The 16,551-nt window shown below is 51.0% G+C and overlaps 1 protein-coding gene across 2 annotated transcripts in view; it reads left to right on the forward strand.

The window, feature by feature from the left end:
• The window catches only part of RUNX3 (RUNX family transcription factor 3), a 42,242-nt gene that overhangs the window by 16,214 nt on the left and 9,477 nt on the right, over positions 1–16,551 (forward strand). For both annotated transcript variants that reach the window (XM_085518074.1, XM_015883733.3), the window contains 2 exons: positions 1,472–1,576; positions 14,325–14,489. In XM_085518074.1, coding sequence (XP_085374200.1) covers positions 1,472–1,576; positions 14,325–14,489 — 270 coding nt within the window. The remainder of the gene's footprint in view (positions 1–1,471; positions 1,577–14,324; positions 14,490–16,551) is intronic.

A 16,551-nucleotide genomic window follows, 5' to 3' on the forward strand; every position in this document is an offset into this window, starting at 1 on the left:
GGAGGAATAGGAGGAGAAGGAGCGTCAGCCCGGGTTTCCCGAGAAGGAGAGAAATGAGTTTAAAACGGTGCTGAGTAATAATGGTCGTTTTCGATTCATGGGAGCTGGCAGAGAGAGGCAGAAGGGTCGCGGCTGTGGTTGTGTGAGCGGGGAGGGGACACCGAAATGCGGGGAGATGATCACCTGGAGAAGGAGCATCGAGTTAACGACAACAAAGGAATAAGAAATAAATCCGAGCCTGCAGAACCAGCACGGAGCTGCAGCTCTGCTCGGGGTCTCCCTCCCAACCGATGCTTTTCTCCTCGTGAAAATCCCTCCTAAAATAATGATCCTTAATAACTCTCACCCGTTCGCTCGGGTTGCGCAGCTCCGCTCCCGTCGGCTTTTAAGCTGACGTGGTTTATGCGGATCCCCGGCGCTGTGCGGCTGCGGAATGGGTCCGAAGTGAGAGGTGAGGGCTGGAGGGGGGGCACAACTCCTTCTTGTGTACAGAATGAGCTGAAAGCATCGCTTGGTGCTGGGATTTTTGCAGAGCTGCTTCTGCAGGGTGTTCTCCGGAGGCGATAATAACAGGAGTAGATGGAAGAAGGAATTATTATTGTTATTATTTCCTCCTAGCTGTATAAATAGCCTTTATTTTTTGCTGTGGGTGCTTTCAGGTCCACCCTTAGCGTCAGATGGTGGCTGATCTGAGAAACCTGAATCGGGGGAAGAGGGAGTGGGGAAGCTCTCCCTGCAGAGCTGAGGGCGATGCTTTGGGGTGAACTCTGCTCACCCTTCAGCTCTGCAAGCACCCGATGCCTTCATTATCCTGCAGGGCGGGGGAGGCTCAGCTGGAGCTGCTCCCTTGCAGCCCCATGGACTCAGAGAGCTTCAGGTGCCGTACGATGGGCAGGGTGGGGGGTGTATGGCTGCTGCTGTCTTGCCCTCCTTCCAAGCTGGTGCTGCATTCCCAAACCTGGCTTCGGAGATCATTTCTTCCTTGCCTCCCCCTATTTCTTTCTTTTTTTCCCCCTCCCCCATCATTATTATTATTATTTAATAATAAAGGTAGCAACTTTGGTGCTTCAGTAGCGTCACTACGGTCCCCTGTGGTGATGGAATGTCTCCTGGCAATGGGTTTCTGATGGGTTCCTGGTCCAATGTCCAGCACTGTGTTTTGGGGCTGAATTCCTGTGGGGAGAAAGGAATTGTCTGGGTGGGGGGATTGATGTGGGGACAAAGGGTTATCTAGGAAAGTCAGGGCTGTTCTGAGCCAGTCCAGGCCTCTCTGCTGCAGCAGTGGAACCCTGGCAGAGCCAGCCAAGCTTTGTGGCTCAGTCATAATGCCTCTGAAATGAAATGATGCATGTTGGAGTTTGGTGTATGTGAATATTTATGTCTGAGCACCCTCCAGCAGGAGCCATTTGCTCTCAAAGGAAGCAAACCCATGTGAGTCTCCTTTCTTATTTTTCCCTTTACCTTTACTTAGGAAAAAGCTTCACCCTGACAATCACAGTGTTCACCAACCCCACCCAGGTCGCTACGTACCACCGAGCCATTAAAGTCACTGTGGATGGACCTCGGGAGCCACGACGTGAGTTCTGTGCTTTGTTTGGTATGGGGGGGGCTTGGGGGTCCCAACAGTGTGAGGGGTTGGGTTGCCAGCAGCCTGAGCTTTCCTCATCTATAGGGGAAGGACATGGCTTCATTATAGCATGGAGCTAACGAGGTGCTGGTGCAGCTGGGGATGTGCAGAGCGTTGCAGGTTGGGGGTGTTGAGTTGGAATTGCTGCTCCCCAATCCCCCAGGCTGCCCTGTGCGTTCTCCCTGCTTGTGGGGCATCTGCAGCTCGCTGCCAGTTTTGCTTTCAGGTTGCACAGCCTCTGGCTGGCAGCAGCCACCGGTGGAGAATGAGGAAAAACCAAGCAGGCAGCTCAACCACAGAACCACCCCTCTGTGTGATGGGGATGCAGGCAGTGGGGCTTTGCGATGGCAGCCCATTGCTGCCCATTTCTGAGGTCGGTGTGACTGGGGCTCCCTGCTCTCAGAAGGGTTGGGAGTGAGCAGTGCTCTGTGTGCCCTCATCCCGGCCTCGCCGTCCTCCTGCTCACCCAGCACCACCCTGAGGATATAAAGCCCAGTTCATTCGCTTTGCGTGTGAAGCTGTCGGTGCCCAAATGGAAGGGAAGCAGTTTGATCCTTCTAAACATGCTTCAGAAAACATTTTCTGTTGACACTGTCGCCGGGCCATCGGCACCCCTTGATGTCAGGCCAAGCTGAGGCTGTTCCCTCTATAAGAGGGTTTTATTTACGTTGCTTCCTCTTGATTTTTCACCCCCTCCTTTTTTAAAATTCTTTTAATTATTTTTTTTCTTTGCTCGTTATTTAATTTTGGAGCCTGTGCTGCTGGGGGGGTGTATGTGATCTGCAGGGTTGGGATGCTCATTTGCAAAGCTGGCACCCAGGAGATGCAGCTCTGCTGGGTTTGGGTCAGTTGGTTCTTAGACCCAAAGCTCAGCCCTGCAGGTGGAGGGCATTGCAGGTCGTGGTGGGCGCTGTAGAACCTGAGGACAGGAGGTGTGTTATTGCACAACATCTCCAGCTCAGGAATAGAAACCAACCAGGCCTCCTGACTCCTGCTCAGCCCCTTATCTGCTGCATCACATTGCCTTTCTAATAATAATAATCATCATCACCATCACAGGGAATATATAAATAATAATACACGGAGAGATAGTTACTACTCTTAGCGTTTGGTTTGCTCTGATTTCACCGATACTCCGTGCTCACCAAACCCCAGCTGAATCACAGCTGCTCCTCCTCCTGCATTTCAACACAAGGACCGGCTGCCGCCGATCTTTAATTTAAAGGCTCTGATATGGAGGCACGGGGTTACACCGGGCGGGAGCTGTGGGTTTGAGCTGTGGGCACGTTCTCCCTGCTCTGTTTGCGTTGGTGCCATGCCTTCGTTTGGCACCATTAGCCAAAACCTGCTATGGAGCAGCCTGCTCTGCCTCTCGCTTGGTTTGCCCGAGGGATGCTGTCCTGGGATGCAAGGTCAGCGCTTTGCTGCTGTGCTTTTGGCTTTTCTTTTGTTCTGATCTGCATACCTGTGCTGGAGATGTCGGCTCCTTAAGGAGGTCTGTGTGGTGTTTGCGTGTTGGTTGTGCCTTTATCTTGTGGGTTCATCAGAGCATCGAATGGCTGAGGTTGGAGGTGTCCGTAGAGTCCACCCAGTTCCAGCCCCCACCATGGGCTGGGTGCCCCCTACGAGCTCAGTCTGCATGGAACCCCCTCCCTGCTCCCCTTCCCCACAAATCATTCACCTGAGCAGTTTAGACCCAAGTTGTTTTTTTAATAGCTTTTCTTTTCTCCTTTTCAGATGGTTTTACATTTGTTAGCAGGAAAGGGACCTACGTTTAATTTGACCCTTGTTTGGTGAAAATCCAGTCTATAGTGGGGAGATGGGGGGTGGTTTTCTCCGTCATTATACTCATTGCTTTGCATTTTTTGAATGAACCTACCATTAAAACTAAAACAAAAGATCCTTTTGCCCCTCCCCATCCATCCATGTGTGCACCCATGATGTGGAACTGCTGGTGGTTTGGGCTTGAGATGTCACAGGTGGTTTTCTGGTCTGGCTGCCACTGGGGGGCTCTGGCACAGCACTGCTCACCTGGAGGAGCCCCGGGGCTTTGGCTGAGCCCTACGGCTCCCACTGCCATCCCTGCTCTGCTTTGGGAGGTGAGAGCCACTGCCAGGGCTTGTGGTTATTTGTCATGTGTGTACAGTGCAGGTATTTCATAGATGAGTGTATCTGTGTGGATGTGCATTGTGAATATAGGTGAAAATTGTGCTTTTTTGCCCCTTCTTGGCAGCAGTGTTGCAAACAAGAGGGACGTGGTGAGCGTTGGGTGTAGGAGCGGTGTTGGGGCTGGGGAGGGGTTTGGTGTGACCGTGCAGAAAAGCATCCTTCATACAGAAAGAATTGGCCATTTGTCTTGGGATCCTGGGAAAGCCCTGGGCACCGTCTTCTCAGATGCGGTGAAATTCCTCCAGCAAACATTCTCGTGGGGTTTTTGGCCAGAACCGTGGCTCCTCTCCATGCCCCACCTCTGAGCTTCCCATTCATCTTCCACCCCTGTCCCATCGCTTCATCTCAGCCCTTGAGCAACTCTTTTCACTCAAGCTGTGCCCAGAAAACATCTGAGGAGTTGGAGATCAAGTTGAGTTGGGTGAGAAATGGCAGCGAACCGGGCTGCAGCTGGAGCTCATGGCAGGGCTTTGGGAGGGGGATGAGCTGGGCTGGGGGACAGCAGGTTGGGCACTGGGACCCACAGCTCTGAGCCCATGGAGCCCTTCTGAGCTCCCAGCACTGCCTTGTCCCCACAGCTCCTTTGCTCCATTCTTTCTATTGCATTCTGCTTTTGCTGCAGGTTTGATCTGCAGAGGACATCTTTTGTTTCTTTGGAGTTGACACCTTAGCTCTAAACAAGTGGCGTGTCAGGTGCCGAGTGTTGACATATTCTGTGCAAACAGGAAGTAATAAAATATTTGAGCTTCCTGTGGAATTTCCTTCCCCCCCCCTTTCTCTGCAGCTCTCCATTTAGCAGAAAACCTGACTTTGAAGCTCTGCTGCAGTCCTCATGCGGAGGCTCTCCCACCTACAGGAGGCAGAACGTGGAGAAGGGAATAGCTGGGAGCTATGCAGGGCTGTGTAGTCTATATCTGGATAAATGAGAGCATCTCCAGGGCCTCCCCTCACACCTCCCTGTTGGCTGCCTTCCCTTTCCCCTTCCCTTCCTAAGGTTCTGTCCTCCTCCTCACTGTCACTTTGTGCCAACCCTTTCCACTTTCTCCTCTCCCCACTCCTTCTGCCCATCTCCTGGGAACTCTTTGTAATCTCCTGCTTTCATCCTTTCAGTGTCTTTTCTATTTGTTTTACGCTGCTGCTCAGCCTTCCTTTAACACTCATCCCCCAGCTTTATACAGCCCTTAACCCCATGCTTTCACTTCCTACCCCATCCTGATCACCTTGGTGAGGAGTGAGGGGAATTGAAGCAGAGTGGATCACCCACCCATAGCCCTGTGGGGCAGCACATACGTATGCAGCTGTGTCACCAGGAGCACACCCACCTCTCAGGCTGTGGGAGGTGGGGATGCTCAGAGCCCTCTGCTTCCCTGCTGAATGCTGGACCACTTGCTATAGAAGGTCGGGAGAAGCTGGGGGATGGAGATGTGTTCTACTTATTATTATTACTTTATTTAATCCCTCTTCCAGCAAAAAGCATGTGGGGATGGAGCAGGGTGCTGGGCACAGACCTGTGTGCTTTTGCTCTTCAGCTTCATTCTCTCTTCTCCTGCACTGATGAGAAGGAAAGCAAGGATGGGCAGGGCAACACATGGGGTTCCATCATCCTATTGACCCCAGCACACTGTGGGGCTGTGCTGGATGTGTGCACTGACAGCTCTGAATGCAGGGGATGGGCTGCAGCCTTGTCCTCAGCACCCTGTGTGCCCGTAGCTTCTCACCTCCCACATTTCTTAGCTGTTTCCAGGATCCACGCTGGGTTTTGCTTTGATGTTCTCAAGAACTGGGCTGAAGGTTTTCCTCCCTGCCTGTCCCCTGCATGCAATGTCAGGCTGAGCTGCAGCCCAGCCACGCACTCTCAGCTGGGAAATGGAGAACCTGTAGTGTGCAAAGAGTGGAAACCTTCCTTCCTGCCCCTTCTCTGTGTCTGAGCGAGGTGCTATTGGAGGTGTTGGTGACGCCTCTCCCCCAAGAATGAGGGGGTTGGGGGTGTGAGGTTGCACTCCAGCAGCCTATGTGTTGAAGGGCTCATGGCTGCAAGCAGAAAGGGGAGGAGAGAAAGACTCCCCAAAATAGAGGAAAGGCTGAGCTGGGAATGGGGAACATCTGCCTGAATAGGGCTGCCCCCAGCCCTATTTCTTCTAGTGGTGGTAACAATCCTTCCTGACCTGCCCCAGGTACAGCACCCACAAGCCACCCTGGGAAACCAATTTGGTGCTTTTCTTTGGCTCCAAAGGTGGATCTGAATCTTTTTTTTTTTCCCTCGAATTCTGGTGGGTTTGTTCAAAGGGATTTTACTTTTGATTCTCAGATAGTCCTCTGGTTCGAGGAAGAGGAGGAGGATATATGGGGCTGTGCTAGTGAGGTTCCCATATCCACCTCCTCCCCCCCCCCCCCATCCCCACAGCTGCAGAGCAGTCAGATTTGTATCTAGAGACAGCGAAACCAACAGGAAAGGGAAAATCGGAGCAATGATCTTCATCAGAATAAACTCCCCAGTGTGACGGTAGCAACTTGGAGCTGCCAGGTGTCCCCTATAGGATATGCTGCCTAAGCTGAGCCTCCTATCCACTCAGATTTGGGGCTGTGGGTGCACCCCTTGTGTTGCCTTATGCTGAGACATTATGGCTGTATTATGCAAAGCTGATTCTTTACAGCACCTTGTTTTCAAGTCTTCATGGCTTAAATGCCACAAAAAGCACAAAAGTGTGTTAATTGTACAGTGAACGTGATTGTTTCCATACTGACTTCTCATTTTTGAAGTCATCAGTGTTTTCTGGCCAAACTCCTTTGGCAGCTCCTTTAACAAAGAGCATCACTTTGGGACTTCCCTTTAAAAGAAAAGCAGTAAAAAAAAGAGGGAAGGATCATCCAGGAACGTTCTGATTACCTCTGAGAAATGCAGATTGCTTCTGTGCTTGCATTTAGGCTGGGCTGTGAGCTGCGTCGTGCCAGTTGTACGACTGCAGATCTTTATCTTGGCAAAAAGGGTTTCTCATGGGGATGCATGAAACTTGAATTCGAGCTGTCCTTGTATTGCTGGCCGGGCTTGCTGCTGAACTGCTCCCATGGGGCGACAGTTTGGGGTATGATGAGGGTCTTTTGTGTTCTTCTTTTGCTTCTTCTGAGTGAGATATAAACAAACAAATGCTTCCCAGTTTATCTGGGATCTATTAAAACAATAATAGTAATAATAATGTACAAAATAGAAAGTAAAAAGAAGAGGAAAAATAGCTGACCTCAGCGCTTCGGGAACAGTTATTTGCCTACTGTACAATCATTAATTTGTTCTAATTTCAAGCAAGGTGCTTAAACTACACCAATTTCCCACCTCTCCTGACCTGCCCCCTTCCCTGGGGAGGAAGAGGAGGAAATCCTCAGTGACCATTTCCTGCTTCCATTCTGGCTCATGGCGCGTGGTGCTGCCTCTGCCTCTTCTATGCTGCGGGGTTTGGGCTCTCTATTCCCACCCCATCCCAACCTGGAGGAGCAGAAGGGGCTCTGGGCACGTTGTGGTGTCGGTGCAGTGTCCATTTGCTCTTTCAAAATGAAAGCAGGTGCTGGGCTGATGGCAGTGAGATGATGTGCGTCCCAAAGGCTCTCCCTGTGCCTCCTCCTTTGGGGGTGCAGGGAATCAGTGCAAAGCTCTGAGCTGCCGAGTTCACGCAGGAGTCCTTGCAGATCAGTACTTGCTGCGGAGCAGGGTTGCTCTGTTTGTATTCCCATTGCTAATGTGTTTTGATCCCAGCGGGTAAATCTGAACCCTTTGGTATCTGCTGAGACCATCCAGGGCATTGTTTTCTTGCAGAGGCAGTTCGGGACTGCTGTTGATACATGCATGGCAGGCAATTATGTTAAACTACCTCCTCTAATTTCTTATAGGCACTGCTACCCTGTTAACCCCTTCTGGGCAAAGGCACGAGTCGGGGTTCAGCTTGAGGGGTGGCAAACGCTGCCTGGAGGATTGCATGGACCTCAAAGCCCTCCTAGGAGGGCAATGTCCCCCGGCTGCAGCTTTGCATCACCCACTCCTTTAACCCCAGCCTTGAAAGAAGCAATAACAGTGCAACCCAAATTATACAGGCTCTGTTGAATTGGCTCCTCTAATTATTTTATTTGCTGCATGCAGTGCATTCCACCTCTGCTTTTATAATCACCCAGTGCATAATAACTGCAAAATCATTTCACTTAAAAACGACCGATATTTTCTAAGCAAAGCAGCATTGGGAGGCAGAGCAGGGAAATTATTTCTTGCTCCCGGTGTACAAAGAATCTTTGTTGAGATTGGTTGCAACACCTCCTGCTTTTGAAGGCTTTGGAAAACCCCAGGGTACGGCTGGAGGAGAGCAGAACCCGATTCTGCTCTGGGTTTGCAAAGGAAAGAATGAGTTGGGATTGGAGATGAGGGTGTTGAGATTGTGTTTGGAAGAGGTTGTAGTGGAGCAGATTTGATGGCTGGGAAGCAGAGGTCTGGTGAAGGATGCTTCCAGAAGGATCGGTGGTGGTTGGATGTGAGCAGGGATTGTACAGATAGATAGTGAAATAAATGGCTGCTGGATGGGACTGTGTTTAATCTGTGCTAAGAGATGAGCTGAGATGGGGCAGGAGGGGATGTGTTTCCCAGCACACACAAGGGCCGAAGAGGAGTGTTTGTACTGAGGGTGTTGTGAGCTTTGCAAAGGGGCACTTCATTGTGATGGTGGAGGGCAGCGAGTTGAATGGGAGCACAGAGTGTCTATGGGGGCTGTTGGTGGGGATGGTTGAGCTGCAGCCGGGGCTGCACCGTGTATGATCATTGACCCTGCTTTCCATGGGCAGGATTTGCAAGCTCAGGAAGGCAGCACAAAGGGTCTACAATTGAAAAGAAATTGAAAAGAAAGTCAATGCTAAAAGGCAAGTTTCATTTCAGGGAAGATAGCAGCTAAAGGACCAAAACTATCAAACAAAACCACAAGATCACATCAGATATCAGGGCAGGACACGTCTCGTTTCTCCCCCTCGAAGGCTTTATCAGCACAACCAATCGCTTCAGTGATGTGGCAGAGGGAGGAAGAGGATTTGACTCAGAGTGAGATGAAATTGAGTTCTTAAGACCCCGCTCTTTGCTGCTGGAGACCCATCACCTGTTCTGAAATGTGGCAGAGATAAATCATATCCTGCAGCGGAAGGGGCTTAGATACTATTCTGCATTATTTTATCTTCCTCTTTCCAGTGAATCTATGCACTGAGTGGGAGAGGGAGGAGCAGCAAACCAGAAATGGGGGGCAGCCCCGTGCTGCAGCCTCTGAGCCACGGCACCAGGGATGTTGGTAGAGGGATGGGGCCAAAGCTGTGCTTCCCTGTCAGGGCTGCTGGTGTGGGAACACAGCTCTGCTGCTGTTTCCCTAGAGGAGCACTGTGCAAAGCATTAAGGGAGCCATGCAGGTAACGTTGCTTTGGGGCTCTCACGGTGTTGCATTGAGAGTGCTGGCAAAGCTCGACAGGAGCTGTAATTATCCAACATACCAGCCAGTCTCTGGAGATGGAGCTGGGAGCTCAGTCCTGGGATCGGGGGATATTAACATTCAAATGTCAGGGCTCTGCTCCAGCTCTGTCCTAGGGCAAAGGGGAAACCCAAGGCTCAGCATCCTCAAACCTTGGGAAAGTTTGGATCTGATCTGTGTGGTGTTATTGGGAGTGCAGGACCGGCTGGGAAGAGCTCCTGCATTCACTTGGCTGCTGCCTGGCCCTGCAGCATCAGGCACATCTCGTATGCATTAGCTGTAACGCTGCACATTCCTTGCACGGATCTGAACCCAGCAGATGATCCTCCCTGTCCGAGGCAGAGTATCCTAATCCTAACCAGTGTCACCCAAAGGAATTTGATGCGCTTGCCCTAATGGAACAGGTTATTAGGTGGGAAAAACCAGCTATACTGGTACCACGCAGGTTCCATTTCGAATTGTTAGATAGCAGGCATTAACTCACTGCCTGCTGCAAACTGGCAGAACTCCACCGATCTGCACACTGACAGCTAATGTATGCACTTGGAAATCTGATCTCAGACTCCACTGAGGCAATACCAGCTGGATGTGCTTGAGATCTGTCTGCTTCCTCCCCAGCACCCAGCCTGGAAATCTTTGAATTGGGTTTTTTTTGCCTAATTCCGTGAGAACTGGATGGCAGCCCATAGCTGAGCTCTGCCTTCCTGGAAATGGGAGCAGAAGCAGCAAGGGAGGATGGTGGGGTTTTTTTTAACACCTTGCTATGAGAGATGCAGGATTTCCCACCAACGTGCCGGGTGAAGTTCTCAGTTCTTCACTCAAGACCTTTAAAACCCTTTTGATTCACCCTGCAGCCCCAGAGCCAGGTTATTTTTTCAGGGGTATTTAAGGATGGGAAGACCTGGTGAACTTTACCCCTGTCTGCTGCTGGGATTCCCACCAGCTTTATTTAATTCCTTTGCACATCCAGACTCAGTTCTCCTATGGAAAGCCCAGGAATGGGGAGCCTGTATCCCTCAGGGGTCTGTGCTAAAGCTGCACAGAGATTTGGGTGCGATGCTCCTTTCAGCCTATGAGCCACAGCTCCTGTGTCATTAGGAGCTGCTGAAAGTCCTATCCAAGGTTTGTTTTCCTCCCAGAGAGCTGAGTTTGGGGGTGTGCTGGTATCAGCAAAGCTCCCAGCACGATGGGGTTTATCGGAAGCTGTGTGTTTGCGTGGCCTCCTGTCATGGGGTGGGCAGGGAGGTGAAGCCAAGGGACCAACCCACAAGTGAGAGGAGATTAGGGGCTTGCGAACCAGCTAATCAATACCAGCCTGCATATAATGAACATCTCTCCCACTGCTGCAGCTTCAGACAGTAAAAACCCACTGTAAGTGCAACGTATCTCTGTGCTTCCTGCCAGCTGGCTGCAAGCCAGTATGTTTGCTTCAAAAAAGAGGGATTTTTGTTTTCAGCCTTTTAGAAGCAGCCAATTCATCTCAGACCACCACCAGCTAAAAAGGCTCCCGAAATTAGCAGCTTTTTTTTTTGCTTTTTTTTTTTTTAATTTTATTTTTTTCCTTTTTAATTCTCTCCCCCACCCCCTTAAATATTGTTTTCCTTTCGTTGTTGGAGTCGGTGTAAATCCTCTGTGTTGCGACACGCTGCCCTGCTCTCAAAGCTGCAGGAAGACAGTAGCAGCAGTGTCTCATGAAAGCCAGAGGAAACCAAAGCAGAGCCTCGCCGTGACTGATTCTCTTTCCAAATGGCGTAAGCAGGCCGACTTTGGCCATGTGAATAATGACTTATCTGTGCTTCACTTTGTTCAGCAGCAGAAGAGACGGTCCCTGCAAACCTTTCCCTCTTTCCCTCTTAGCAATGGGCTGGTGCTGCTGCTCAAAGGGCTCTGCAGAGCTCCCCATCCTCTCCTCCCATCCTTTGGTGGCTGTGGGACCCACTGTGTGCTTCTTGGATGGGTATTTCCCATTGTGAGCCTTGAGCTAGAGGTGTGTGTCCAGGGAGGGTTGGAGGGGCACTCACATCCTGCACTGTAGGTATGCAAAGATGAAACCACTGAGCCCTGTGCTGTGAGGGACAGCCCTGATGTTCCCATAACACGGGTGCTTCTCATGTGGCTTGCTCCCAGAGCTCATGCTGGTACTTGAGGCTCAGACTGGAAAAAAATTCAACCCTCTGTAGAGGATTGGCGCATCTCTCTGAAGTAGCTCTTTTGAGGGCTTCGGGAGGGACGTTAAAGGTGTTTTGTGCACTGAGATGGAGTTTTATCCGCTGCTGATTGCTTTCTTGTGGTCCATTCTCGTGGACGTGTAGATGCTGAGCTGTTAGACTGCGTGGCTGCTCCTTGGTTGGGCTGCAGAGCTGGGCTGGTGCTCGAGCAGAGCCTGGGAAGGAAGCAGGTGGGTGCTGGTGGGCACACAATGGGCTGTACAGCTGTTGGAGCTCAGTTGGAGCTGCTACTGTCTCCTGGTTCTCATCTCCTCCTTAGTGGAGTGAAGGAAACGATCTGCAAATGCATGTGTTAATGAACACCCCCCCTGCCCTGAGCTGAAATGCTCTGTGCTTCCTTTGCTCCAGCTTGCTGCCAGTGCTTCGCAGCAAGACACCCAGGGAGGGATGAGCCACTTCCCACTATCTGCTCCCCTTCCTTTGGTAGCACAGGGCTGCACTCTGCCCAGCCCCTGTGTCTCCTGGCCATGGCTCCATCTGCCCCCACATGTAAAGAAACCTGGCACCCCAGCATCTGTACTGGGCTAAAACCAATTGAACAGCACTGAGAGTTGGGTACTGTTTGCACCATGACGTTCCTGGAGTCCCTTTTTGGTCAGCTTTGTGTTTGCACCTTGGAAACCTTGGGAAGCTTTGCTGGGCACTGCAGGTAACCCTGCAGCCACATCAGGTTGTTCTACTGGCAAGAAAAGTAGGCTCTGTGTAGTGTTTGGAATCTTTCAGTGCAGAAACTTGCCTTTAAATCAGCTTTGAGGGCCTGAGCTTCAGTGCAGCACTGACTTTTGCTGTCAGCTTTCCAAGAAAACAGCCCGAACTTCCAGGATACACCCTATTAGTGGCCTAAGTGTCACAGCTCTCCCAGCTGGGAGGTGTTTGATGGGGTTGCTTGTTTGCTGGGCTGATGCAGATCTCATTCCTGCACCAGGATTTGAGGTGATCTGTCCAAATTTGCACGTCATCACGCTGAGTGTCAGCATTAGATGATTCAGGGAGCTGAAGCCTCCTCTGACTGATTTCTTGGGTTGAGGTCTGACGCTGTTTGAAGTCAATTGAAAATCCACCCACTGACTTCAGGAGGCTTTGAGTCAGTCCCTGGGTTAAGCTTGAAACCACCTTCCTTTTCTCTAAGGTATGAGCTATTGTTCGTTTGACGGCGCTGGTTTCCTCTGCATGTCAGCTGTGGGCAGATGGGGAAGGGCTTTTAATGAAGCCAACCGCTGCAGAAATGAAAAAGCTCAGGTTGTTCTGATGAAAGAAACCCATTAATAGCAATTCTCTCTTGCGTGACAAAGTCTGACGTCCCCAGCTCTCAGTGACAAGCAGCAGGAAGTGCTGGGGAGACAGCTTGTACCGAGCAGGGCTGGTAGTCCATGGGGCTGCTGCTTTTTAACTCATTCACTTCCTTTCCCCATACAACAAAGTGCTGCCCCAACTCAGCCCCATGGATGGAGTTTGGCGTGGCCAACATGCACCAGGGAGGGCGTGGGGAAACTGGCCAGGGTTTGAGCCCCACTACTACTCACTTCCTAACCCAGCCCCAGTATTTGTTTTGGCTTGCATCCACATTGAGTTTTCTACATTATTTTTATCAGGGCAGCCTTAGGTTTGAGGTTTTCTTTGCTGGTAATGGCTCTGCCTGCACACAAACCATCCTGTTCCAAGGGATACTGCTGTTTACTGAAGGGACTGCAGTGCAGCACAGCGTGGCTGTGTGAAGCCCTTAGTTCAGTCGTGAGGCTGAATAATACTTAAATGCATCAACATCACTTGATTTGCACTTCAGGCTTTTCTGTGTCCTGTGCCAAACACTGCTGCAGGACGGGGTTTCGGCTGAGGTAGGGGCAGAGAGTCACATTTCCATTACATTTCAGTGCAGTTTGGTCTTCGCAGTCCTTTTGGATCCCCTGCAAAGTCCTGCCTGAAAGAAGTGCTCAAGGAAAAACTTATTTAAACCTTTTTTTCTTACTGTGTGTGTCCAGACAGTGAGATGTGGCCCCAGCAAGACACCTCGCTGCATGCCCATCTCCTCCCTGTGTTCTCCTTGTCAAGGAGCCTCTGATAACATACAGGTACTTGAGGTCTTAGGCACAGGGAGATTAGAAGAGATCTCTTATGGTGTGAATTCGAGGTTTCCTTGGCTTACTTCACACAGCAGGGAAATGTGTTTTCAGAACACCATTGGGTTTTGCTTTCTGCTGGGAGCCCTTTTGGAGCACATCCTGTTCTGTGCCATCAGCACATTGGCACTGGGGCTGGAGTTGTGCAGGGGAACAACATGGAGACATCAGAGCACAGGGCTGGAGCTGATGCTGGAGTCAGGGCTGAGCTTCCCAGAGGCTCCACAAAGCTGGGAGCGCAGCCCAAGTCAATCAGAGGCAAGATGGGGAGATAGCAGATGCCAGGCTGAAGGAGGGGAAAGTCTGGGGACCTTCTGTGACTTTGCTATAAACTGACACCGTGCTCACGCCAAGCAGATGTGGGGCCCTCCAGCTTCGTGCGGGTGTAACTGAGGCTGGAATCCAGCCCAGGGAGAGAGAAGCCGTTCGGCAACGATTAATGTAGTAAAATGGGAAAGTTATGTATCAAGTGTATTTCATGCGCCTCTTGCCTCAGGCCTATTAGCATAAATTTAATCATTATTATTGCCCCATTCCAGCAGCTGCTACCTAAGGAGCTGGGAGCACTTTGCAAATGCTCGTTAGCTGCTGCTTTAGGGCTGGGAGAAGGGAACGCAACAAAGCAAAGTGGTGCCATGGGTAGAGCTGGGCACCCACCAAAAGTGAACAGATTGGGACACCATCCTCTCTTATCACCTTCCAGGGCACAGACAAAAGCTAGAAGACCAAACCAAACCCTTCGCTGACCGCTATGGGGAGCTGGAACGGCTGCGCCAGTCCATGAGGGTCACCCCAACAACACCCAGCCCCCGTGGATCCCTCAGCACCCCGAGCCACTTTGGGTCACAGGCTCAGACTCCCATCCAAGGTAAGGCTGGTATGCATCTCCAAGGCTGGGGTGGGGTTTTGTCCCCGGGAGCCTCCTCACACCCATGGGGTGAGCAGTTGGCTGCTGAGCTGCACGCTCCAGTGGTTTCACCCAGTAAAACCGAGCAGCTCCAGTCGGAATGCTGGGAGAGCAAAGCAACGTGCTTGGAATCCAGTCGCTCTTTTGATATGAAGGCACTGTGCAGACGGTTAAGCAGCAACTATAAAGGGTGTATTGCACTTTACATGCTAATCCAAGTGGTTTCTTATCTTGTTGCGCTGTGTTGATGCCAAGCCCAGCAATCCACCGCCTCACTCCAGCCTCATTCCCCACATGTATGCACACCTGCACAGGCGCATGCACAGCCTTTGCTCTTCCCATGTGTGCTATCAGTGGCTCTGAGCCCTCAGGTGCTCCGTGTGTCTGCCTGGCAGCTGCCAGCAAAGAGGTTGGGACCGCAGCCTGCCCATTCTGCATGCTGGAGTTTCATCCCCAAGGTGTAGGCATTGCACGTGAAGCAATCTGGCTGCTTTGCTGCACTGCTCAGCACTGCTGTAATTCAGGGAGCTGTTCTCCCATCTGCATGGTACATGATACACGGTTCCCGTGTGTTTTTAATCACGGTGTTGCTTTCCTTTGAGAATCAGGTCTATGGGGTATTATTGAAGCGATGCGCGCTTTGAGTTGCGGTGTGTAGTTGTCTCCGTTGGAAGGTTTGGGGCTGAAAGTCTCAAAAGCCCCAATGCTGCACTATCAGAGGCGATGTAGATGTTTGATGACCCCAGTTCTGTTGGGCAGAGGCACCAGAATTTATGTATGTCTCATCGAAATCAAATCTCTGTGCTTGGAATTTCCATTGATAGCAGCACGGTTTGCGAGGAGTGCGTTTTGGGTAGGATGATCATTGGATTCTTGTTTAAGAAAAGAGAGGCTGAGTTTTATAGACTCATCTCATTGGCTGTACAATAGAGATTCTTTGGAGGGGGGTGGAAGAGGGGGGAAGAATAGTTTAAATTAGCACAGTTGTCTGTAGTGCCAGAAACCCAGAGAGCATCATTTGGAGCAAAGAATCAGGTGATGACACAAATGCAGAAAGAAAAATGGAACGGGCCACGAGTCACCGCCTGGGCCAGATTCCCAAATGTCAGTGACAGCAGGAGTGGAGACGCACAGAATTAGCCCATCCCAAATCGTTCCTGCAGAGCGTATCCAAAGGACCAGGAATGCTGCAAAGCTGCTCTTGGTGCGCGCTCCGCTCTCGGCTTCTCTGCTTCCAAATTGGAGGAACCGTCTTAAAAACCAGGAGCAGAATTGACTCAGTGATTTTAATTGCAGCCGTGTCCTTTGGACGCAGTGCTGGTTATAACCGAGCAGAATAATAATCATAAAAAAAGCCCCTCTTGCTCTCTCACACACACAGCTTATTCACAAAGATCGTAATTTTTACCCGAGCAAGTGGAGGCTGCCCCATGCCAAGAACAACACAGGAGTTAACAGGCCTGTAATTCTCACGACTTGGCACGTTCTCAGGTAACACACACGAGAAGCTGATTAGCAAAAGCATAATGAGATACTGGTTAGGATGGATGGATGGATGGATGGGGCAGGCTGAAGTTCATCGGTCCCTGCTGTCTCTTGCTGGGTGCTGCTGATCCTCCTGTCCCCATCCCCTCTCCTGGTGGCCTCCCAGTTCTGCATTGTGTGAGCGATCCCTAATCTGCTTGTGGCCAAACTGGTGAGCTGAAGTGCTCAGAACAGCCTTGGCCACCAAGGGACACACAGATCCTGGGTCCTCAAGCAGGGCACGTGGAGGTTGTGAGGCAGGAAGGAACTCAGGAGATGGGGTTTGTCTTTTGCATGAACTGAGGTCCTTTGGAGCTGTTTGCTCTGTCCTCCCCTCTGGCTGCATTGGGGATTGTGGTGTAAATGGGAGAGGAATTGGCCCTCAGCCTTTTGCAGGCTTTCCGTGCAGCAGCTCCTGGGGGTTATAAATATCTCCTGTAAAGTGCTCACTGTGATGCTGAGCATCTCCCAGCAACACCACCCAGCAGGAGAGCACCAA

Source organism: Coturnix japonica, chromosome 17, assembly GCF_054131305.1.
Source record: "Coturnix japonica strain WE chromosome 17, WE-NBRP24, whole genome shotgun sequence".
NCBI classification, from domain to species: Eukaryota; Metazoa; Chordata; class Aves; order Galliformes; family Phasianidae; genus Coturnix; species Coturnix japonica.